This window comes from Melanerpes formicivorus, unplaced genomic scaffold (genome assembly GCF_026170545.1).
Source record: "Melanerpes formicivorus ecotype bairdi unplaced genomic scaffold, bMelFor1.0.p_v2 SCAF_37, whole genome shotgun sequence".
In the NCBI taxonomy this organism is placed as follows: domain Eukaryota; kingdom Metazoa; phylum Chordata; class Aves; order Piciformes; family Picidae; genus Melanerpes; species Melanerpes formicivorus.
Genome location: NW_027142389.1, coordinates 4083895 through 4109218, shown reverse-complemented (window position 1 = coordinate 4109218; position 25324 = coordinate 4083895). Strand labels below are relative to the sequence as shown.

At 49.4% G+C, this 25324-nt stretch overlaps 2 protein-coding genes across 2 annotated transcripts in view; both read right to left on the bottom strand.

The window, feature by feature from the left end:
* Positions 1-1246: 1246 nt before the first annotated feature.
* Positions 1247-4911, bottom strand: LOC137450677 (TLR adapter interacting with SLC15A4 on the lysosome-like). Its single transcript, XM_068157498.1, has 2 exons — positions 4821-4911; positions 1247-3879 (listed from the first exon to the last, which is right to left on the bottom strand). The coding sequence occupies exon 2, from the start codon at positions 3570-3572 to the stop codon at positions 2658-2660; it is 915 nt and encodes a 304-aa protein (XP_068013599.1). The 5' UTR covers positions 3573-3879; positions 4821-4911; the 3' UTR covers positions 1247-2657.
* Positions 4912-10972: 6061 nt separating this feature from the next.
* Positions 10973-25324, bottom strand: part of SH3BGRL (SH3 domain binding glutamate rich protein like) — a 37979-nt gene continuing 23627 nt past the window's right edge. The window contains exons 2-4 of the mRNA XM_068157648.1: positions 22709-22894; positions 19384-19464; positions 10973-14500 (exon numbers count right to left, since the gene is read on the bottom strand). Of these exons, the coding sequence (XP_068013749.1) occupies positions 14468-14500; positions 19384-19464; positions 22709-22894 (300 nt within the window). The 3' untranslated portion in view covers positions 10973-14467. The remainder of the gene's footprint in view (positions 14501-19383; positions 19465-22708; positions 22895-25324) is intronic.

Genomic DNA, 25324 nt, shown 5'->3' with positions numbered 1-25324 from the left:
AGGATGCTGATAAATGCACACTGTTAGTGGAAAGCAGCAGGGTATATTCTGGTAGTGATGCTCTGCAGTTTTGCCCATGGGAAAACATCATCTGTGGATCTTGTCCACCCAGTATTTGCTACTCTGCTTTAGTCCAAATTGCAAATAACTTCTCTGGTGTCCCCAGCACAAGAAGAACACAGAGCTGTTGGAGCAAGTCCAGAGGAGGCCACAAAGATGATCCAAGAGCTGGAACAGCTCTGGTGTGAGGGCAGGCTGAGGGACCTGGGGTTGTGCAGCCTAGAGAAGAGAAGACTCTAGGGGTTTCTTAGAGCTGACTTCCAACTCCTGAAGGGATCCTACAGGAAGGCTGCAGAGTTGTATTCATCAAAGCTGAAATTCTTTACATTAAGCAATACAGTATGGATCTAACTCACCTCTCATGCTTTTATCTTAGGCTTTTCTGCAAATGCTCAGGTCCTACCATAAAGGAGGCTCAGGGGAGACCTTCTTGCTCTCTACAACTACCTGAAAGGAGGCTGGAGGTAGGTTGGGGTTGGTCTCTTCTCTGAAGGAACAAGTGATAGGACAAAAAGAAATGGCCACAAGTTGTGGCAGGGGAGGTTTAAGTTGGACATCAGGAAAGACTTGTTCACTGAAGGAGTGGTTAAGCCCTGGAACAGGCAGACCAGGGCAGTGGTGAAACTCCCATCCCTGGAGGTGATCCAAAGTGAGTAGATTTAGCACACAGGGAATGCTTTAGTGGTGGACTTGGTGGAAGTAGGCTAATTGATGGACTGATCTCAGAGTTCTTTTCCAGCCTTAATTATTCTATGATTCATCTTCCTACAGCTCCAAGAGCAAAGGCTATAAAAAGCTGGGAACCCCCTCAAAACCAGGAATGTTCACTCTGCTCAGATACTGAATTGTTTCAGTGCTTAGGCAGACTCATCCAGCCAACCTATCACTCATCTAGTGGCCAGCCCAGCCTTGGCACATGCTGCAAAGTAGTAACAGAAAAGGAAGAAAGAGAGTCTGAAAGCTAAGCAACAACATTTGTGTATCTAGAACCCCAGGAAAGTTTCCAAACACAGGTGGAGAAAGCTTGCCTTGACACTTCCAGGAGTGCTGCAGCTGTCCTAGCTTGCCCAGCTTGCTGCTGCTTCATGTCCACAAAGTCTATTTACTGAAAACACAGAAGGAACATAAAACAATAACAGAGTGGCAGCAAGCTCAGTGGGTTTCAAAGAGCTAAGGCTTTATTGACAAACTTTTTGCACAGAAAATGAAACACTTTTACAAGCTTGGTCATCTCCTTCACCCTAGCACACTCCACCCACACAGCAGATACATGCAACGAGATCAGCATCTTCATTCATGCAACCCTGTCAACATCTTTCCTGTGTCTGATCACAGAATCACAGAATGGGTTGGGACTCTTAAAGGTCATCTAATCCAACCCCCCCCTATGGTGAACAGGGACATCTGCAGCTAAGCAGGTTGCTCAGAGCTCCAGACAACCTCATCTGGAATGGTTCCAGGCATGGGGCACCCACCACCTCTCTGGGCAATCTGGATCAGGCTCTCATCACCCTCAGCAGAAAAAAAACGTTCTTATAGAATCACAGAATCACCAAGGTTGTAAGAGACCCCAAGGATCATCAAGTCCAACCTGTCACCCAACACCTCATGGCTACTAAACCATGGCACCAAGTGCCACATCCAATCCCCTCCTGAACACCTCCAGGGATGGTGACTCCACCACCTCCCTGGGCAGCACATTCCAATGGCTAACGACTCTCTTCAGTCTAAATCTCACTCATTTAGTTTAAACCCACCACTCCTTGTCCTGCCACAACAGGCCCTGCTAAAATGTTCCTCCCCCGCCCCTCCATCTTTCCTCTATGCCCCCTGAAGTACTGAAAGGCCACAAGAAGGTCCTCCTGGAGCTTTCCCTTCACCAGGCTGAACAGCCCCAGTGCTCTCAGCCTGTCCAGGTGCTACTACCTGAGAACACACACAAAACAATGCAGAGTCTGGAACATCTCCACCTGCTGACAAGACTTGCAAAATTAAGACAAGTTTTCCCTGGAGGTGTTTGCAGCCAGGCTGGATGTGGCTCTCAGCAACCTGCTGTAGTGTGAGGTGTCCCTGCCCATGGCAGGGGGGGTGGAACTGGATGAGCCTTGAGGTCCCTTCTAACCCTAACAATTCCATGATTCAGCCACTGGAATCAACCTTTGCATCAAAATTTGACTTGAAAGTCCAAAAATGTGGGCTTCAGCCACATGGCTCAACCCAAAGTCCAGCAAACACTCCCTGATCCTTTTACTCACTGGCTGGGGAGGATCAGCCTCTTAGAGCAGAGTTTGACCAGCAGACGTCTGGGTTGGCATTTCTTGCACAGGAGAATGGTTACTGATACTGCCAGGGTCTCAGGAGGAGGACATATGTGTTATAAAAATACAGCTGACAGGGACTGCAGAGAGAAATTCACTTCAAACCCTGTATCAGAGCACAGAAAAGAGCAACCTTTACTGTCTCTGCTAACAAAGTCTGGTTTCAGCCTTAAAATACTCATCTGAAGAAGTCTGTAGTGTGTCAATGTTTTCACTTCCCAACCTAATCCTTTGAGTGAAATATTCCCAGCTCTTTGGCTGAGGAGCTCAGTCAGGACATCAACTGCATCCTGCAGCTCTTTGTCCCGCCTGCTGGTTTGAGATTTGCAGGTTTGGAGTGCTGAATTCGGAGCTGTTTCTTTTGGCAGTGCTGTGCAGGCTAAACAAAGCTAAGGAGTGCAAGAGGACTTCTCTGGCTTTTGAGGCTTCTATGTGCTGCTCCTGTGATATCTGAAGGCTTATCTGGTTCAGGTTATTCCTTATCCAACTGCAAGTGAGGAGGTTTGTAATAGAACCACACCTGGCCAAGCTCTCCTCAAACAGATGTTTATAGAGCTCTGACACTTTTGCTTCCATGTACTTGTTGAGCACGGAGTTTGAAAGAGGCTCCTCACAGAGCACCATGCTCCTTTCTTCAGCTTCATCTGCAGACAGGGACTTTGTACTTGGCTTTTCAGGATGCTTCCACAGAGGGGACTGGCCTAGAGGAGTATCTATGGACAGTAAAAGAGGGCCACTGGGAAGCTCTTCACACACATGGTCCAAAACGCAACCCGAATCGCAGGTATGGCCTCCCACATGGTCTCCCCCAATATGTAGGTCAGGATAGTTTTGATAGATGCTGTTGCAGGGCCAGGATCTATACAAGTCCAGCTCTTCAGCAGGATGTTCTCTTCTGGGGATATGTAAAGCTGGTGACACAGTTCCTTTAGCAAGCATTTGGGTATCTTTTGCAGGTACCTCTTTCATGGCTCTCCACTCGGGTCTGCTCCTGTGCTCCACTTTGCTACTTCCAGCAGAGGTCTCATCCTGCTTCTCATGTCCAGCAGCAATCCAGTTAATTTTTGCATTGTCTACAAGTTTCTGCCTCCAGATTCCCTCTTGATCCTTTCTGGATGCATGAGATTTGGGAGGCTTATCTTGCTGACAGCTTTCTTTATATATGAGCCTCGTTAAGATGCCTTCTGCTAACATGATGACAAGAGTGAGTAATGCCCTGATCAGCAGAATTCCATGGGATCCTGGGAGTGAAAGGCAGGCAGGCAGAGGACCTCCAACTTATTTGGCCAATAAAAGAAACAAACAATGTGCTTTTGGTGAAGATTGGGGTTGTTCTTTTACCCTAGAATAGTTATTTTGGGTAATCTGCATGCTTTTCTACAGGTGTAATCTCTGTATCACGTCAACAGAAGTCATTCTGAAGGGCATTTAAGTGGGCTCTTCATCTGTAACTTCACTTCTCTTCCCAGGTAGCTCTCCTGCAGTGTGGCTAGAGAGAGATCTGGAAAAAATAAGTAAAATAGTTTTACTTGTCTATAACACCACCAACAGTTGCAAAGCAACATTTTCCACTGCAAGGGAACAAGTCCTAAGAGCTAAAGAGGTGCCAGAGTCTGAGTCTGATCTTGAGTTCCTTCCTTAGAGGTTGATTCTGAATTAGCCTGAACCCTCCTGTGAAGTGCCAAAGAGCTTCAAGAGGTCTTCACAGAATCCCAGTGTTGTAGGGGTTGGAAGGGACCTCTGGAGATCTAGTCCAACTTCCCTGCTACAGCAGGGTTATCCAGGGCTCCTTGCCCAGAATCACACCCAGGCAGCTCTGGAATCTCCCCAGAGAAGGAGACTCCAAAACCTCTCTGGTCTAGTGCTCAGCACCCTCACAGCAGTGAAGTTTGCCCTCATGTTTAAGTGAAACCTCCTGCATTCCAGCTTCTGTCCACTGCCTCTTGTCCTGCCACTGGGCACTGCTGATAAGAGTCTGGCAGAGCTCCCTTCTAATCCCCACCACACTGGGATGGTGTGACACTCTGTGAGCCTCAGCTGCATCTGAAAACCAGGACACAGGCACCCAGATGCAGGCTAAAAATTTCTGATCATAGAATCATAGCATGGCTCAAGTTGGAAGGGACCTCAGAGCTCATCTACTCCAACCTCCCCACCATGGGCAGGGACACCTCACAACTAGACTTGGCTGCTCAAGACCTCATCCAGCCTGGCCTTGAACAGCCCCAGGGAAGAAGCATCCACAACCTCCCTGGGCAGCCTGTTCCAGAGTCTCAGCACCCTCACATTGAAGAGCTTCTGATGTGTTGCTTTGGAAATGCTCACAGGGTTAAAACTGGGAGCTCTCAGCAAAGCTGCTCTCTTTCAAACACACTGAGTGGTGCCTGCATTCAGGAACAAAACAGGAGGGAAACATTAAAAACACAAAAAGCTCAGACTTACCAATCCTAGCGAGGTAAGAGAGGTGGATCACAGCCCAGAACCCTCCTGCTGCAGCTGCTGTATGAGACCAGAGCCTTACAGACTCTTTCCTCCCTGCTGTCTCTGGTGGGGAAAGACCTGGAGGACACATGATTTAGTTCCCCATTTTTTTTTCCCTTTTAAAACAGAAGTGGCTCCACTGGAAAAAGCTTGTGGGGTTTGAGTACAAAGTGACAGCAGAACTAAAAGAGGATGTCACAAAAGCATGAATTGAGATGTTTCTGGCTGTGGTGTAATACTGACAAGTGGAGATATTCAAGGTGAGGCTTGACAGGGCTCTGGGCAGCCTGATTTAGTTGAAGATGTCCCTGCTGACTGCAGAAGGGTTTGGACTGGATGACCTTTGGAAGTTCCTTCCAACCCAAACCATTCTGTGAGTCTATGATTCTATGGCTGCCTGCAATAATACTCCATTTAAAACCAGCACAGACTGGTTTGAAAGCATCAGAGTGCCTGCACCTCACCAAGCTCTTCAGAACTGAAACTGAATTCCACCACAGACTTCTGCTTAGAGCAGTTCAGTTTGTTCTGCCACCCACCTGACTTCCAGAGGCAATGCTATTTACAGCATTTACCCTCTTGAAACAAACGGCCACGCTCAGACTTGTGAACTGCATCCAGTGGGGAGTCATAGGATCACGTAGGCTGGAAGAGACCTTTAAGATCATGAAGTCCAACCACTAATCCAACACTAGCAAGCCCACCATGAAACCATGCCTCTCAGCACTATGGCTTCATGGCTTTTCAGTACACCCAGGGACATTAACTCCACCACAGCACTGGGCAGGGAAACTTGTTCCAGGGCTTGATAACCCTTCAGGGAAGAAATTGTTTCTCATGTCCAACCTAAACCTACACTGGTGCAACTTGAAGTCTTTTCTTCTCACCCTGTCACTCAAGAAATGGGACTGACCACCAGCTGGCTCCAACCTCCTTTCAGGGAATGGTAGAGACTGAGAAGGTCTTCCCTGAACCTCCTTTTCTCCAGGCTAAACAGCCCTGGTTCCTTCAGCTGCTCTTTACAAGACTTGTTCTCCAGACCCTTCACCAACCTTTACTGCCCTTCTCTGGGACCCACTCCAGCACTTCAATGTCTTTCTTGTAGTGAGGGGTCCAAAACCAAACCCAGTTCTCATGGTGTGGCCTCACCAGTGCTAAATACAGGGAGATGATCCCTGCCCTAGTCCTGCTGGCCACAACATTGCTGATCCAATCCAGGATGCTGTTGGCCTTCTTGGCCCCCTGGGCACATGTTGGCTCATATCCAGCTGGCTGTTGACCAACAGCTCCAGGTCCTTTCCACTGGGCAGTTTCCAGTCACTGTTCCCCAAGCCTGGAGTGTTGCAGGGGCTTGTTGTTACCAAGTGCAAGACCTGGCACTTGGCCTTGTTGAATGGCATAGCACTGGCTTCAGCTATGGATCCAGCTTGTCCAGGTCCCTCTGTAAAGTCTTCCTGCCCTCCAGCAGATCAACACTTCCACCAGCTTGGCATTGACTGCAAAGTGACTGAGGGTACTCTTGATCCACTTGTCCAGATCATTGATAAAGATTTTAAAGAGAAAGGCTTGCATTGCTTTTAAAGAGAGGGAATGCATTGAAGCTTCCAGAGGGCAGATTTAGCCTGGAAATTAGGAGAAATTCTTTCCAGTGAGGGTGGTGAGACACTGGAACAGGTTGCCCAGGAAGGTCATGGATGTCCCCTCCCTGGAGGTGTTCAAGGCCAGGCTGGATGAGGCCTTGAGCAGCCCTGGGCTGGCGGGAGGTGTCCCTGCCCATGGCAGGGGGTTGGAACTGGATGATCTTTAACGTCCCTTCCTACATAATCCATTCTACGAATCTATGCACAGCAGCAGGCAAAGTCCTTTACTGGAGCCCAGACTGTGGATTCCATGTGCACGGTCTAAAGGTGAAATTGACGCTGACCACACTGCCGCTTTCCCCCCAAGGTGCTGCAGGGCTTTTGCCCACGGTTTAAATCCGCAGTACTTAAACAACCCCGGCTTCTCTGAGCTCTCCAACATCTTCTTGCACAACTCCTCCCCTACCTGACGTTCCTGCTCTTTGCTGCTGCCTCTTCTGACGGATTTAACCAAATCTGCCCCAACGCCACCCCTCCCTGCCTCCAGAAGCCGACCCACAGCAGCCAGAGAGCCTCCCGGCAGCTGGAGGACGCTATCAGGGATGCCAAAGCGCTTCTGAAGCGTAAGCAAGCCGTTTCCCTGCTCAGGGAGGACCCAGGGGAGGAAAGGCAGCCGGTGAGGCTGGCGCAGGACGGAGCTCGCCCTGCATCCCCGGCCGGACGCCCAGCGCCGCCTGAGCCCAGCGCAGCCGGGCGTGCCCACGGCAGCAGACTCGGGCATCCGGGGCCGGGGAGAAGCGGGCTGGGCTCGGCCGGGCCGTTCCCGGGAAAAGGCTGCGGGGAGGAAGGGGAGAGCTACGTTTCACGGCGGCTTGCTAGTGCGGTGGACGCTGCTGGCAGGGTGTCGGGCTACCGGCTGGCCCCGCGCCGCTCACGGCTCCCGAAACCCGCACCGCTGCCGCCCCTGCAGCCCGCGGCGAGCAAGCGCCGGGGGGGGCGGGCTGCGGCGCTGACTGACAAGAACAATGCCCAATCGGGAAGGCGGGACCGGCTCGCTTCGGTCGCTGAGTGGCTGGTGGTTGCCGCAGCAGGGTTGCGAGGGGAGGCACTGGGGTCTGCTAGGCTAGCCGGGGCCAGGGCGGCAAGCGGGGCTCGGGGCAGGCGTTAAGGAGCTGAGGGTGTGCGGAGGGCCGGAGTAAGCGTTGTCGTTCCGATACTCGGTGGCCCTGTGTATGGCAGAGCCGCGGGTCCGTGCCGCGATGCTCCGGGTCCCGCCTCACCCAGCCCGCTGCCCCGGCCTTACACTGGGCGTCAGCTGAGACCGAGCCCTGCCCGGGGCCTCCGTGCCTGCCGGTGCTGGTGTGTAGCGCCGGCCTGAGGGCGGCACAAAGGGTGATTTGGTTTTGGTGGCATGGCAGTGGTTATGAGCCGTGTATCACAGCAAGTTCTAATGGCATAAGCAAAATGTAGCCCACCCAATGTGTTGGGGAAGGTCGCAGAGAGAAATTGAAGTCAAATGGGAAGCGTTTGACAGCCGTTAATGATGTTGATGGTTTCCTTTTCTCTTCAGGCTTTTGAGATCTTTTACCAAGCAACTGAAAACGAGGAAGTCTCCCAAGTTCCCACAGAAGCTTCCAAGTTGCTGAAGATGCTCCAGCAGACAAAACAGAGAGAAGGAATGACTGCATACAGGACCACTCTTGATGTTCCATGAAGGCAGCTTACTGAATACATGTATTGTGCACACCCAGCACACTCCCAGTACCCAGTACTGACACAGTGCTCACCTCCTGCAGTAAGACAGCAATTCCTGCTTCATCACTGCAGCTGACTTTGGGAATCCTTTTGCATCTCCACAAGTTTGCCAGTACAGTTCCAAATTGTTAACAATGAACTTTTCCATCTAAAACATTTAACCAAGATCACATAATATGGAAAAAAAAACCCACAGAAAATTTCCAAGGGAAACTCACTAATTACTTGGCAATTATTTATTTCTAGGGGGGATTATTTTTGTAGGCAGTGCTGCCTGATCTGTTCAGATGGGCTTTGAGGACCATTTTTTCCTATGGTAGCCCATTTCCAGAGCTGCAGATGCTGTCATGATCTCTCTGAGGAAGGGGGGAGGAAAAGAAAGTGGAAGCAATGCAGTTCCAGTACTCAGATCTGGAATGAGCTACATGAATAATGAGCAATAAAGTAAATGCCTTAATTTCCCCTTTACACCTTGAATCTGCTCAACTTGAGGCTGGGGACAAGGTGGGGAAAGGTGATCACAGAATGCCTCTGTCTGCATCACCCAAGAAACCCTCAGAAAGCAAGAGAGGCATAAGAGGAAAACAGTAAGGCAGGAAAGCAACAGGTCAGGGAAGCTTAATGGCTTGTTCCCAGGCCATGAGTTGTCTTAGTTCCTTTTTAAACTGGCCATTAAAATTCTCATACCATAATGAGGAAAACTCAGGAGAGATGGAGTCTGATGAAGTTCTTACCAAAGGTACTGCTCAGTCTGAATCTATTACATTAATGGCTTTAAATTAGTTCTTGGGCAGGGGGGGAAGAAACCTCCATAATTACACTGCTGTTGGTAAGTCTCATTGCTGCTGTTTCTGAGTTGGTGGGTCAGAGTGCACTGCATCAGCCAATACCTTTTTCTCCTGTTACAAACCAACCAAAACACAACACCCAAGATACAGAATAGATCTTTACACACACACACACACACTATAGAGAATATCTTACCAGTCACTGAGCTCCTCAAACAACTTTTACCTACTTCTGCTGACCACCACTGTGCCTCAAATTAACCCCCTATGGGCTTTGTGAAGTCAACTTGAATTGATCTTGAGTGAAGACCCTTCAGTAAGGGAACAGCAGGCACCTACCTCTCCATCCAAATGGGACTGGGAGAGAGCTGTGGTATTTGAAATGCATGCAACATGAGCTGAACGATGCAAGCAGGCTTTAATGCTGTACAGGTTGAGACTATTAAATGAGAAATGAAACTCAGACCATTCTGTGTTTCTAGGAATGGGTAGAACAGTTTATTATTGCAGTGCACACCCTCCTAAGCAAGTTGGGTAAACATCAGACGCATCCCCTGAAGCTTGGGTTTGTTTGGGGTTGGGTTGTGGGTTTTTATGGGAACTATTTGCCTCGAGCTTTACATTAATAAGGAACAATTTAAGAGATTCTTTAGAGTTCTTCAGAAGCAGCAAACCCAAGGATTTGTCTGGGTCAATACAGGTGAAATATAAATAGGATTCACTGTAATTTAGAAATGGCTTCCAAACCCCTTTTCCCTACACCTTATGTCATGGGAACTACCTTCAACTTTCAGACACTGAAGAAGGGAAATGAGTGTGGGACAAGCAGAAAACACCATTCAGTGTGACTGATGGCTCTTGGTTGTGCTGTAGTTGTTCAGACAGAAAGAGCTGATCCTATAAATGACAAGCTGCCAAACCCTCTAAAGAATTGAGTGCCTGTTTTCCTTCAGAGGATCTGAATTGAAGTCTGGGACATGGGCAAATTCTGGTACAATGTCAGGACTGAGAATGCATCTTCTATAGCTCTACAGAAGCTCTTCTGGGTGGTGCAACACTTCAGCAAATTAAGGTAGGACTGTGCCTACTGGATCTACTGGGCTAAAGGAGAAGGTGAAAGTGACCAGTTTCAGTTCAGAAGTTTATCCTGCACTGCCCTCTGGCCACACAAACATTAAATAACATCATTCCCCTGCTGGCAGAAGCACAAAGCTCATTGATTACACAGTGCAACAAAACCCCCACAGCTAGCAAGCTCTGCAGATGTGGAGTGAAGCTGCTCTGCCCCATCCACTTCTGAGTTGTAACTCCCTTGGGAGGAGGGGAAAGCAGTTTAGTTGTGAAGTGCATCAATGCTCTCCTAGGCTCCCAGATCTCCAAACCCTCTTTTTGGTAGGTGACCCTCAGTCATTACAACAGGTGAGAGATCCAACCCAACAGACACACCTCAAATGCTGGGTTCAGTTTTGAGGCACTCACCCCAAGGACATTGAGGTGCTGGAGTGTGTCCAGAGAAGGATAACAAAGCTGGGGAATGGTCCAGAAATAGGTCTTGTGAGGAGCACAAGGAGGAGCTCAGCCTAGAGATCTCCTTGGCCCTCTACAACTCCCTGAAAGGAGGCTGGAGCCAGGTGGGGGTTGTTGGTCTCTTTTCTCTAGTAGGAAATAAAAGGATGAGATAAAAAAGCTCAACTTGTGCCAGGAGAGCTTTAGGCTGGATATTTGGAACATCTTCTCCACTGGAAGAGTGCTTAAGCCCTGGAACAGGCTTCCCAGGGCAGTGGTGGGAGTCCCTCCTAGAGGGGTTTCAAGGCCATGTGTAGCTGTGGTACTGGCAATGGACTTGATGGCCCTTAAAGGTCTTCTCCAGCACAAATGATTCCAATTATTCCATGAGGGAACATTTTCATCTGAAAACTCCTTCCAACTTACAGGACAAGTCCAGCGTACACGACAGCTTCAACCCATCAAGAAAACATGCAGGCAATGATGTGAGAAAGCACTCTAAAACAATTTTATTGGAATGATACAGGAATGGTTAATATACAGGTTAAATCCTCAATGCCTGCCTTCTACAGAGGGAAAGAAAAATAACAGCAAAAGAACAAATTGAGTCCTTGTGCCCATCACTAACCTGGCACAGGTATCGAAACAGAAAACCAGCACCTAGGCAACAGATTCCCAGCACTCTAAATCCATGCCCATCGACATGAAGGCAGGTTTGACACCAGTCCCACAACACAGAGAGAGGTTTGGTACTTTCCAGGCTGTGTTGGTGCCTTGTTCCCCAGACAAAGAAGCGATTCAGTCTGCCTCAACCGAGCTTTCGGAGGAATGCTGATACGGTCTGAACGCTGCCATATGGCAAGGGTGGGGAGGGGGGAACCAGAGGAGGGAAGTGACTTTGCTTTCTTAAACTTGGCAATTTTCTCAACAGCCACAGATTGACCTTGTTTCAGAAGGTTTTGGGTCGCTGAAGTGCCAGAATTTGGCAGGGACTTTCAATGAGAGCTCCTCCCTGCTAATGACAGTAAGTCACCCAACTGACATCTTGCTTTCCTCACACAGGAAACGCAGCAAACTGGCCTGAGCGTGGTGACCTGAGTGTCAAACCTCACTTTCTTCACAAGGCTTCCCACAGCATTCTTACAGACTTGACCAAAACTAGTTTAGACACAGAGGAAGAGGATGCTAATGTGAAGAAAGAAAGAAATCACCTGGGTTCAGAAGGATGAAATCATAGTGAACAAAACTCAGACAGGAGATTTAAAACGTAATCTAACTTCCATCCTGTGGTGGTTCAACCCACCACACATCCCTACAAGATGCTCAAGATAAAATGGCACAGATTTTCAGTAATTATTGATAAAGCCTGTTAATGAGGAGAGCCCAGCTATGGGTATCAATCCTGAAGGTAAGGCAACATTAACCAAGCCCTCTGCCTTTTGATACCAAGCTTGCTTCTGTAAGCACAAGCTTCAACCTGCCTCCCAGGCTCCCAAATCAGGAAAGATCAAACATCAATTCAATGTAATTTTAGCTAACTTGGCTCCTCATGAGCTCCTGCTCACTCAGACATCTGTGGAGGTTCCATCATGACCTGTCCAGAATCAGAGCTATGGTGATGACATGCTGCAGCCCTTCACTGCTCTGTGCCACCTGCTTCTGTCTTCATAAAGCAACAAGAATCAGAATGAGTGTGGAGAGCTACAAGAAAGATCCTCTAACTCCATCAAGGACTGATGAGCTTTCTGTCTTGTGATACTATTGGGGAACAGGGACATTATGTGGTACCAAATGCACTTTAAATTACCCCCACACTTAAAAAACATGACTCTTATCCTTCAGGGCACTTGGAATTATCTGTGCTTTGGCAGAATATGGCCAAGAAATAGAGACTACCTCCTCTTCTTCAGTAACATGCAACCTTCATCCCTGATGCAGAGTGCACCCACAGCGAATCTGCAGGTGACACTAAGCTGAGTGGTGCAGGTGACACACCTGAGGGATGGAATGCCAGCCAAAGGGTCCTGGACAAACTTGAGCAGTGGGTCTGTGTGAACCTCATAAGGTTCAACAAGGCTAAGTGCAAGGTCCTACACCTGGGTGAGGGCAGTTTCTGGTACCAACTCGGCACAGAGAATGAAGGGCTGGAGAGCAGCCCTGTGGAGAAGGACTTGGGGGTGCTGGTGAGTGAAAAGCTGGACATGAGCCAGCAATGTGCACTCCCAGCCCAGAAGCCAACCCTCTCCATGGGCTGCATCCCCAGCAGCATGGGCAGCAGGACAAGGGAAGGGATTCTGCACCTCTGCTCTCCTCTGCTGAGACTCCATCTGCAGTGCTAGGTCCAGCTCTGGAGTCCTCAGCACAGCAGAGACATGGAGCTCTTGGAGTGGGACCAGAGGAGGCCACAGCAATCATCTGAGGGTTGGAACCCCTCTGCTGAGGCCAGGCTGAGCAAGTTGGGGTTGTTCAGCCTGCAGAAGAAAAGGCTACAAGGAGACCTTCCTGTGGCCTTTTAGTTCTTAAAGGGGCCTGTAAGAAAGAAGGGCAACAGACTCTTTAGCGGGGCCTGTTGTAACAGGACAAGGGGTGACAGTTTTAGCTAAAAGAGGGAGATTTGGACTGGATACAAGAATATTTTTACACTGAGGGTGGTGAGACACTGGCCCAGGTTGCCCAGAGAGGTGGTAGGTTCCCCATACCTGGAAACATTTCAGGTCAGGTTGGATAAGGCTCTGAGCAGCCTGCTGTAGTTGAAGATGTCCCTGCTGACTGCAAGGGGGTTGGACTAGATGACCTTTGAAGGGTCCCTGCCAACCTAAAGCATTCTGTGGTTCTCTGAGCACTGGGAGAACAGAGAGGTTCATATTGCACGTGGTAAGTTCACTTGAAAGGATTCTCAGTTCCTGTAAGAGCTTCATGGCATGGCAAGAACAATGGAAAGAAGTTTTTAAACCTTAAAAAACCCTAAAGCACCCCACCCCACAGACTCTTGCTGAATGACCATAAGCTCTTGCTGTCCCAACCTTTCTCTCTTTGCTTGAAAAAATACTCTGTGACTCTAAGGGCTGTGTGAACATGCAGGAAGATGCCTAATGCTCTAAGCAGTGTGAACAGGGAGTTCTGTAGAGGACTACAGGACAGGCTTGTACCCTTCCACAGGTAAGGAAATGCCACTCCCGCCCCTTTGGCTCGTTTGCAACATCGCCTGGGAGGCGGCACCTGCACCACAGGGGTGCACTGAGTCTGGCACACAGGCTGCCAGTGTGCCAGCACCACCAGAGTGGTGCTGAGGCAGCTGGGTGATGAACTTTGCCAAGGGAAAGGCTCTCTGCTGCCCAGATCCCTTTTTCTGTGTGGAAAGAAGCCGGATGGATCGCTTGGGTGAGAAACACGGGGCACCATTGGGTTTGTGTCATCTGTACAGCCTGTTACGAGACAAATCTTAAATAACCATTCTACAGGAGAACAAACACAACTTCCAGCAGTGACTACAACAGCTACACTACACCACCCCACCCACCCCTTCACCTGAAGCCAGGAAAGACACGGATTACTGTGGAATTCAGGAACGGCTTTGAGGCAGCTCAGGCACTAAGTGTTTAGGCTTTAGACGCTGTTGCTTGTTTTCTCTGGTTGAAAGAGCTGGATCTCAAGGTGCAAGCCCAGCTGTGCTATTAGCACTAAACCAGTTTCTTGGGCCAAGTCTACCCAAAATGGGACAAATTGCCAAGACAGTTGCAACTACCTGGAAATCGTTTGTGTCTAATTGCTTCCACCTCTGTAACAATACACTCCGTGCTCTCTACCTGTACGGTCACATTTGCATCTCGAGTTCCAATCTGTGTGGCAGGGTGAATGCTGCAAGCACCAATCAAACGTTAGAAATCACATCTATATTTCTTGAAGCAGAGACAATTGTACTATCTTATAAAAAAAGCTGTGGAGATTCCCTTTACAGAACAGTTAAGGCAGTCGGGATTCACGCTTGCTGCTTCGCCAGCGCTTCGGCCTCCTGCAAGAGAAGAGAGGCACAGGTCAGTGTTTCATGGAATGGGGCAGCTTGGGCTGGCTGCCTCCTGCCCCTGACACAGGAAGCTGCCTAGTTCATACCCAGAATATCCTGCACCCTATAAATCCATCTGCAAAGTCATTCTCTGCCTCTTTCCTCCCTCTCTGCTCCCGTGGGAGATGCTCCCTATGGGGTAATGCTGGGGGAGTATCTCAAGGCCTCTTAAGCCTGTCTGGGCCTAATGCCAGGAGGAGAAGGGGGGGAAGCAGTCTCAGATCTGGCCAGCCTGAGACCAGCCTAGCAGTGGGGGAGTGAGGAAGAAAGTGCCCTGGAGGTTTGGGTATAACCTCAGGTGGGGAAAAGGGAAGTGTTGGGAGGCTTTTGGGTGTGCTATAGGGGACTCTGTGCTTTGGGATTCCTTTGTCACTATGTTTGTAGCTTCTGTAACACACTTGCTGCTTCCCCATTTAAACTTTCCATCACTTTTGCAATCCATTTGTGTGAGTGCCATTCTTTTGCCTCTCTCAGGGGCAAGAGAGGATCTGTCTGGTCTCAAACCAGGACATGGAAGGTGACAACACCCGTGGTAGCAAATGACAACTGCAGCAGTAGGTGACTTTCTGAACTAAACTCCACTGAATGACCAAAGGCCAGCACTTAGCTTTTGCCTTTCAAAAGGGTGACTGGGGCAGCATGTGAGTCCTTTATCACAGCTTGGAGCTACTCCAGCACATAAGCCCTGTGTGAGCTCTGTCCTGGGGCTGGCAGCAGGTCTGTCCTGGCAGCAGGTTTGTCCTGGCATTGGCACTGCTGAGTAATCCCAGATCCTCATGGTGCTGCTGAGAGAAGCCAGCCAGTGGGGACCTGCTCCTGTCAACCACCCATCTTCCACACCCAAGGTTCCCAACTCCCTCTTTGTGGGACCCTCCACTACATGAAGACACTCCTTTGAAGCTGCTGGGATGAAGGAACAGTTAAAGCAGTTTAGCAGCCACAGCAATTAACCTCTAAACATTCTCAGCTTGTTGCAGAAGGAATATTCAAATCCAACAGCTTGCAGTTCTCACTCTTCTTTCAGCCTCTGTAAGGTGGTCACAGAATGACAACAGGAGAAATGCAAAAGGAGGCTTTTTCCTGAAGGAGGTTCCTGCTAATGTGCTCTTGGCTGAAGGTTAATTGCCTGTGAGAAGCACCACGGCCCCCAAGAACCTGAGCAGAGTCACAGTGCTCACACTTGCAGCACTTCAGGGTGGGCTGCATGGGTTTATTTTAAAGAAAAAGGTTTGACATCTGCTAAACACAACTTTATCTAACAGAGATGTTTGCTTTTGTGTCTGCACAGCAATACTAAGGATAACAGACTCAACAGAACCATTGTTAACAGGAGCCAGGATGCCAAACAAACACAGAACGAGAGGAGGAAGGGCTAAGAAGGGAACTTCCAAGAAGTCTGTAAGACTTGGAAAAGAATGAACCTGGTGGTGGTGACCCCAGGCTGCAGGGCAGGAAGTACCAGACAGAGCTCCCTTCTCTCAGCTGTGGTGGATCACTTGGTTTTCCTGGCTCTCTGCCCAAGCTCCGTTTGAGTCGGGGCCGTGGGAAGAGCCTCGCTGGGGTCCCTGGCCAGGGCCAGCAGCTCCTCGGCCGCTCGGCGCTGGGATGTCAGCACCTGGTCACACTGCTCCTGTCAGGGCATCCCAGTCAGCCATGGCACAAAAGGCAGGTGGAGAATGAAGGAAAGAGTCAAAAGAGCTACACAGCCTGGAAAGCAGCACGATGATGGATAGTCTCTAGAATACAAGTGGTTCTTGGAGTGGCAGAAAGAGAGGATGGTCCTTTTGGCTTCCCAGCTGTTCCTTGGACACTGCAGAAGTGACACCTGGCTCTTTTGTTCCCCCAGGAAATGCACGATGATGTACTTCTCTTCAAGACAGGCAGTGGCAGGCTGGAGAGGACTCCTGGAATTTCCCTCATCCTCCAGACAATGGCTACAACTAACTCAGAGAACATTCTATCCTATTTAACTTGATGGCCAAACTCCATTTCCTTGGTGTGGGCCTGTAAGTTACCCAGGAAAGGCTCAGCTGGTCAGATTTGATGCTATCCTTCTTCCACACTTCTCCTTATGAAGAAATCACCAACCATGCTCTCTCAGCATTTGAATAATTAATCAGAGCCTTTAGCTCATCAAATCCTCCCCCTTTAAAACTCACCCATTTTGCTTGAAGTAGAGATATTCAAGACTGCCAACCCAAGGTTTCTAGGTACAACTGTACTCCAGTGCCCAAAGCACCAGGGCTCAGGGAACAGTTGCTTGTATTCCCCATGCTCACTTCAGAGCCCTTCTGCCTCAAGCATTGGACCTGTGTGTTCAGACACAAACAACTTCCCAAGTCTCTCGTGATGTCATTTAATGGAGGTTTACTGTCAAGGTCCTCTCACAATCACACACAGGGCGATCCCAGACTCCTTCCATTTCCTGCAGCCACGCAGGCAGTTGCAATGTCATTAGCAGCAGCAATCAGCTTGATTTGACATCAAGTAATTGTGGGCTGGGTAGCAAAAGTCAGACCAAGAGCAGGATGCAGTGGGTACAAGGTCACGTACATAAAGGTTATCTTCATCGGCTCCAAGGCACTTCCCAGAGCTGCAGCAGTATGAAAATCCAGCACATTACATTCCTCCTTTGTAAAACACCTTTTCCTTAGTTGAGGACAGAATCAGAGCATCCCTTAGGACAGAATCAGAGCAACTCAGAGCCCTGCAGACTGCTGCTGCAACCTGGCAGGTTAAGTAAAAAAGCTAGAAGCAGATGACCTGATTCATTATGGCAGCAACTGCTTTCCAGCACCACTGTGCTTCCCAGATCCCAGCCAGGAGAGGTTTTCCTGCATCCCATGGTCTCAGGGCTGCTTCTTCACTCCTTGGCTCTGTCCTGCACACTCTTGTGCTGTGCTGTCCTAAGAAGCTTCAGTAGGTTTATGGCTCTCTCTGCTGTGTGTGCAGCTGGCCTCCCGATGCTGGGGCACACACCACAGGGTTTGCTCTCCGCAACTCTCTTCTTCCTCACAACACCATTCAGTGAGTGCAGAAATGAGTCTGGCTCCCAAAACTGCTTCAACCTGACCCACAACCTGCAGCACTTACTACTGGTGGATCACCATCCACCTTTAACATGAGGTCTCTTAGTGATGTGCACACTGCAGCTCTTATGTGAATCAAGCTGAAAGGAGCCAGCGTGGAGCAAGGGAGCTGGAAGTGACGTGGAGGATCCTGCTGCTGTCAAGTGAAATGTATAAAGCAGGCTTGTCCTAGCCCATCAGTGTCAAGAGCAGAATTCCAGTCCATTGCATCTGCAACCCAGTTTGTAATTGGCAAAGGAAAACAAAGCTTCAGATAATGAGCTGGAGGAAAAAATAACTCTGAAGCAAGGCCACATCATTTCAAGCACAGTGACTCTGGTTCTGAGGTATTTTCCAGTGCAAAAACCTCATCAAAAGGTCACAGAAATTAAGGTTTCTTCCACTGAAGTGAAAAAAATCTTTGATTTTGTGACAATTTCTTGAGCATTCTTCAGTGCAAATATTAACATATTAACTAGATACTCTTTCACTTGGTCCCAGTGTACAAGAGAGAGAAAAATCCAGTCTAATAATGGTTACAGACCAGGATTACCAGTGAAGAACTTGACCCCACTCTTCTTTCCAAAGCAACAGAAGCTTTCCCATTAACTTCATAAAGAGCAAGGTGGCCAGCCAGTGAGAATATCACAGGAGCACCTGCAGTAAACATGGAGTTCTCCTGGCAGAGCGAGGTGGAGGAAGGAGCCTCCAGCGAACACAGCATCATCCCAACAAACCAGCACATAACAGCAGCATTGCTGTGATGACAAAGCCTGAAAGTCAGTCTCTGGAGGCTGAATATCAGACCAGCAGGTGGATTGATTGAGGCAACCACAGCCCACATAAAATATCCTCTATATCTTGCTCTACACAGGGACCCAGACAAGCTGGATTGATGAGCCAAGGCCAGTGGGATGAGGTTCAACAAGGCCAAGTGCCAGGTTCTGCACCTGGGTCACAACAACCCCCTACAATGCTCCAGACTTGGAGAAGAGTGGCTGGAAACTGCTCGACAGGACCTGGGGGTGTTGGCTGACAGTAGCTGAATATGAGCCAGCATGTGCCCAGGGTGCCAAGAAGGCCACCAGCACCCTGGCTTGGATCAGCAATAGTGTGGCCAGCAGGAGCAGGGCAGTGATTGTCCCCCTGTACCTGGCACTGGTGAGGCTATACCTAAAATACTGGGCTCAGTTTTGGGGCCTCACTCAAGAAGGACATTGAGGTGCTGGAGCATGTCCAGAGAAGGGCAAGGTGAAGGGCCTAGAGCACAAGCCCTATGAGAAGTGGCTGAGGGAACTGAGTATGTTTAGTCTGGAGAAAAGGAGGCTGAAGGGAGACCTTCTTCCTCCCTACAGCTCCCTGAGGAAGCTTGGAGCCAGCTGGTGGTTGGTCTCTTCACTCAAACAGCAAGTGACAGGATGAGAGGAAATGGCCTCAAGTTGCACCGTGGGGAGGTTTAGGTTGGATCATCAGGAAAAACTTCTTCACTGAAATAATGGTTCAAGCCCTGGCACAGGCTGCCCAGGAAAGTGGTGGAATCACCATCCCTAGAAGCTCTCAAAACACATGGAGATATGGAGCTCAGGGATGCAGACACAGAGCTCAGGGCCGTGGTTTGGTGGTGCCCTGGCACTGCCAGGTTAATGGTTGGCCTTGAGGATCTTGAAGATCTTTCCCAACCTGAACGACTCCATGATTCTACTACCCTGCTGTGGCAGAACCAGGTGTAAAGCAGAGGTTGTGGAGAGAAACACGCACACCTACCTTGGAACCAGGTGGTGCAGTCAAGCCTAGGAAGGCATACACGGCGTTGTTCTCTCGTGCCTCAAAGAACGCCTCGTAGTCCTTCGCCGCCGCAGCCCGGGGGAACAAAAGACAGAAGCATGAAAGGTCAGAAGCAATCCCAGCTCAATTTGGTGTGTCACCCATCCACAGCCAGCAAATGGCTGCCTCTGGCCAAGAGCACAATGCAGTGTCGCCTCAGATATCAGCACTGACACCACACCGTCTGAGAAGCGACAAGGTAGGAATCTCGCCGTCACAACAAGATGCTGCTGTGAGCTGCTTCCACCTTTCCCAGAGGGACAGCCCTCAGAGCAAGGCAGTTGCTGTTGCTGGGCTGGCAGGGACTTCCCTGCTAAAAGGGGCAAGCTGAGCCCACACCTTGCTGTCAGAAACACCACCAGTGTCTCCAGATGTCATTGCTAATTACTCATTAGCATGGGAACTGTGCAGCTACGGGCATGAACTCTTAAACCTGTTGAAAGTCCAGGTTAAACCTGCAAAACACATCCTTTCCCATCCTGTTTCCTGTCAATGATTGCTCTCTGCAAAGGAAATAAAGCAGGTTCATTGTACTCACAGTGCACTAAAGCTGCTCGAAATATGCACACAAGCACCTCCCAGGAAAATCAAGGTAAAGACAATTAAACAATAAACAAAACCCCAGTGCCTCCTTCTCTGCCTTGTTTTTGTACTTGGGGCAGCAGGCAGTGCTGCTGGAGCACAAACACCACAGCTCAGCTCAGAAAGAGCAAGCAAAACCCCAGAGAGTGGCTCAGCATCAGCAGCTGCCAAACACCAACCAACCAAACCCCGGAGGATTGTGCAAGCCCACTGCTGTTGGAGCTGCCACACGCTTCCCCCCACTCCCATTTCCAAGCTCGGCACCCAGCTGTGCTACCACATTCCTCCTCTCCCTGCTGAACTGAAGCAACAGGACCAGCTTCCTCCGGCTCTGCTGGGGAAGATTTTGATGCAGGAGCCCTGGCTGAGAAACCCAAGGCAAGGCAGCAGCTGAGAGCAGGCTCAGTCTGGGGCTGAAGGCAGGGAGAAAGCTGCCATTAAGGGCAGGCTGCTCTGCATGCCTGGCTGCCTGGTAGGCAAAAGCTGAAGAAAGAGCAAGTGCTGTTTGAAAACAGCAGCGTGTTCAGAGCAGGGGCAGCGCTCAAGAGAGGCTGCTGCAGCCAGAAGAGAGTACAGGGAGCAGAGGATTCAAGCTGCCCAGAGATCAGGCAAATTATTGCTCGATCTGCCCATGCAGCACTGAGGCGCTGGTTAGATAAAAATGTGCATGATTATGTTAAATCCTCCCTGAAGCCCTTCTGTTGACTGTGCTGGGGCTGCTTGATAACAAAGGGGTGTTTATCTTGCTGGTGCATAGTCCAGCAGCCTGCTTGGGAGCATCTACCAGGAAAGGAATGCCTGTGACTAAGGAGCAGGGTTCATGCCAGCTTGCCCAGCATCTACAGCTAACAGCCTTCCTGCTGTGCACAGGCCAATAAAAGTCAGTTAGCTCACTCCTCTGCAGTTATGCTGCATCAGATGAAACAAACAGGGAAGTTCATGCTTCAGGGAGATCAGATAAAGACATAAAGGGGTTCAAGTGTGGGCACAGAGTTAACTTTCACCTCCCTGAAAGCTGAACTGTAGTAACCTGAATTTGTCTAGACAAACTGACCCAGCTTCAGAACTACAGAACGCCAGCATGGTAGGAGTTGGAGGGCACCTCTGGAGATCATCCCTTCCAACCCCCCTGCTGAAGCAGGGCACCCACAGCAGCTTGCCCAGGACTGCAGTGTCCAGGTGTGTTTGGAATTGCTCCAGAGAAGGGCACCCCATAATCTCTCCAGGCAGCCTGCTCCAGGGCTGCAGCACCTCCATAGCAAAGAAGTTTTTCCTCATGTTCACGTCCAACCTCCTTGTCCCAAAAGCTCCATACACCAAGAGACAAAGGTGATACAGCTGCAAATGTATTTCCTGCTGGTACAGAAGAACTACTTGCCTCTTCTTGTGTGGTTGGTTTTGAAGAGAGTTAACTGACCAACTCTTTGTGACCACCCCCTCTCAGCTTCCAGCTGCAGACAGCTATCAATCATTATACTTGCTGTTCCAGGTCAAGCTTTTTCCATGCCACAATCACAGCCAGTGAAATGTTGAGAGCCAAGTGGTACCTTAGCTCATTGTGGATACTATTTCATGCTCAAGCAAGAAAAATTCCTGGTACATCAAGAGTGATTTCTTTCAGTAACCACAGGATGGCCTCCCCAAGGTCCAGAACTGGCAGGTTCTGCCTCACAGACTTTGCAGGTGAGAGCCAAACTGCAAACCAACTTAGAACCCACCACAGAGCACCAGAGGAGCTCACAGTGTGAGCCCTCTGCAGAAGACACTCAGTTTTAAAAATAAAATGAACAGTTAATCTAATAATCACCCAAGCATGGCCTGCTGAGCAGAAATGCTCCCAGGCAAGTTACTTTTGATCAAGCATTAAAATAATAATGAGTAGGAATTGTATTTGCAGCTGAAGTTCTAATCTGTTCAAGGCACTGGGGTAAGTGGACCGCAACAGCCTTCATTTTGCAAGCAGGACACAAAGCCTGGCCCCCAGAAGGATCAGAAAGCTGCTTTATGGAGGACACCACACAAGCACTTACTGTGGAAGAGAAGCAAGCTACAGAGCAGCCTGGGATCCACATCTAGCAGCATACTCCATCTAGAGAGCAGCCCTCTCAACTTGCTACAGAATCACAGAAGGGTAGGGGTTGGAAGGGACCTCCAAAGATCATCCCCCTGCCAGGGAAGAATTACCTAGGGCAGGTCACACAGGAACACATCCAGGCAGGTTTTGAATGTCCCCAGAGAAGGAGACTCCATAACCTCTCTGGGCAGCCTGTCCCAGTGTTCTGCCATCCTCACAGGGAAAAAGCTTTCCCTTTTGTAACATAAGGTTGGTGCCACAGTGCCAGGTTCTGTGAAGTGTGAGCTCCTGGTGAACATGAGAATTAAAATACCCTGGAGACTTTGAGAGCCAGGAGAGTAGAAAAGCTCAGGGGACAAAAAAAGCATACACACTGCATGGTCATGGTAGGCTCACTGATCTGAGAAACAGGAGGCCCAGATTTTAGCCTCTCCTCTCCAGTGGAAGTGGAATGCTCAAGCATCAATCACTATGAACAGCTCAGTAGGTGGGTAGGCTTCTAAGACTTCCCAGGCACTTGTCACTTTGCAGACAGCTGGCCAAGGCCTTCCTGGCTGCTCAGAGCAGCAGAGTGGGAGGAGTGGGGCGAGCGCTGGCGCTGTGCCTTACCCCCAGGTAGCGGCTGTCGTTGAAGAGCCGGGGCGGCAGGGGGTTGCCGCTCGCCGGCCGGCTGTCCTCAGGGACGTTCTCCCGCATCCATTTCCGATTCTCCTCGTTGGCAGCGATATCCTTTTCCTCAAACTCAATTTTGTTGGCTTCCAAGAAGCCTAGCACGTCTTGTTGCTGCTTTTTAATCTGTCACAAAAGAGGGAGAGAAGGAGAGAAAGCAAACAAAGAGACAATCAGTCAAACCCTTTTCCCTGCTGTGGCAATGCCAGGGGTGCAAGGCAGGCTGGAGAGGGAAGGGGTAAGGAAATTCTGAAGAAATATCTTCTAAAGAGTCCTATCTGAGACTTGATTTGGCTCCTGTGTAACTGAAAAGGCTCAAGTCTAAAGGCACTCTCCCTATACACATCTAAGTTGTGAACTTTTAGAGTCTCCAACCAAAACCAGAGGTGTGAGCAGAGTCTCTGCTGGCCAGGCCTTACAACTAACTCAGGGGAATGTTGTTTCTTCAGGTGCAGTGAAGTTTGCTGCAGGGATATTTCCTTCAAGCTCCTGGGAGCACAGGCTGAATCTACCCTTCCTTGAGTCCAGGGTTTTTGTCCTATGCACCTCACTGCAGGGACTTCCTGATGGAGACCTCATTGAGTCATCATGAACAGTAAGATCCCAAAGCAATTTTGGCTCATGTTATGGCCTCAAGTTGCCCAGAGGAGGTTTAGGTTGGATGTTAGGAACAAATTTTTTCACTGAAATGGTAGTCACGGCCTGGAATAGACTGCCCAGGGAAGCAGTGAAACTCCAATCCCTAGAGGGGATGTGGTGCAGATGTGGTGCTGAGGGACATGGTTTAGCAGAGCCCAACTGTTAACCCAGTGCTGCCAGGTCACAATGATCTTAAAGGTCTTTTCCAATCTAAATGATTCTACATCTCTTTGGACAAACCCCCATCTTCTGCTCTGCTCTGTGTTTCAGTGGCAATAGGTATAGTCTCTGAAGAGCTGCAACCCTCCATCCCCATCCCTGCTGTCTCAAGGAGACATCTTGAGGGGCTGCTGGATGAGGTCCCACCCCTGATGCAGCCCATCCTCTGTGAACTCACACATCACCAAAGTGGAAAGCAGGATCTGTGTGGCAAAACCTGTGCTGGCTTTTTACAGTAAGGGTGTTTTTAATGACTGTCACACATGAATTATTGGCTCGCTGATAAGAGATGTTCTGCTTATGCTCTGCTCTTCCTTGGCATGACTTTATCACGATCAAGGAAATGATAACCATCTGCATCCTGGCAAACAACAAAACCCAGGACTGAATGGGAAATTTGGTCAGTTCCAATTATTCCCTGCACTCTAAAACCGGCCCAAAGTCTGGCTTTAACCTAATTAGCTGAGTTGCAGCAAAAGCAGCACTTCGGCCAGATGTTGCACTGCTTCTAATTCAGGTCAGCCAGCAGCTCCCCCGAGCAGCCTCTCCATATACGGCCAAGGGAAAAGAGGCAGCTCCCAGCGAGCAGCGCTGAGGTCAGGGCACAGCCAAGCCGAGAGCCAAATATGGAGCCTGCATCCCTGGCTCTGCACCCACGGGGCACAGAGCTGCACCAGGGGCTAAGGGAGCCTGCAAGGCTTTAGTGCAGGAGAAGTGCTGCCCTGGGAGGGTGCGGTCTGGGAGGGCAGAGCCTGGTGTCTCCAAAGAAGAGACAGCTATGCCTCACAAGCCTTTAAGCATACATTGACTTGCTCTTCAGCAGCTCTTTTGGAGCCATTGCTGCTGGCTGTGTGACAACCCATAATAGGGAACCACTCCAGGTTAAACTAGATCTTGGGTGGGGTGGTTTGTTTCTAAAGAAACTGGATAAATGTCCCTCTGAATCTGTGTCGTGCAAAGGGACCAGCCCTGCTCTCCCAACAGAGGAAAGAAACGCTCCCAGCTTCAGCAGGGCAGCTGTGGGCTCAGGGCTGCAGGAGCCAATGTACATCCTCCTCACATGTCTGCAGAGGAGCTGCTGAACTCCATTAGTGAGCACTCTTCTACCCTTAAACAGAAGAATATTGCTGGGCTTCAGCTAATTTTCATCACAGCTAAAAATAAATAGAAGTGGACAAGTTAGTAGCACCCCGAGGAAACAATTCATGTTACAGGCTGCATAGAAAAACATTTCTTAGCAGACTTGAATCCACTGGTAAGAGATTTCCTTGCCTGCCTTAAAAACAGGGGGCACAGCAGGAGAGAGCAGTCAGGGGAAGTTTTCCTCCATGGTGACACACAGCTCTGAGGAGAAACAAAGCAAGCATCTCCTTCATGAACTGTTTCTGTGGGACTAAAACAAGGGAAGGGTCTTTGTAGACTCCTCTGTCAGTGGTCTGTGTCTTGAGGCAACATAAGGACATGGGAATACATGGAGATTTTTTTCCTCCAAACTAGTTGTTTCAGTTAATCACTTCCCACCACCAGTAGATTACAGATCCAGTTAGTTTTTGCTAGTCTCAGGTCCTTAACTTGTCCAGAATCTGCTGCTTAGTGAGAATGCTCTTTGAGATGGCTCAGAATTCTTAAGGGTAAAAGAAACCAAAGGGTTGTTTTTTTCCCAATCTACTATTAAACTGCCACATAAAACAAGAGCTC

Excerpts from the sequence above, each read along its gene's own strand:
- LOC137450677 (XM_068157498.1), bottom strand. The coding sequence starts at position 3,572 with ATGTTAGCAGAAGGCATCTTAACGAGGCTCATATATAAAGAAAGCTGT.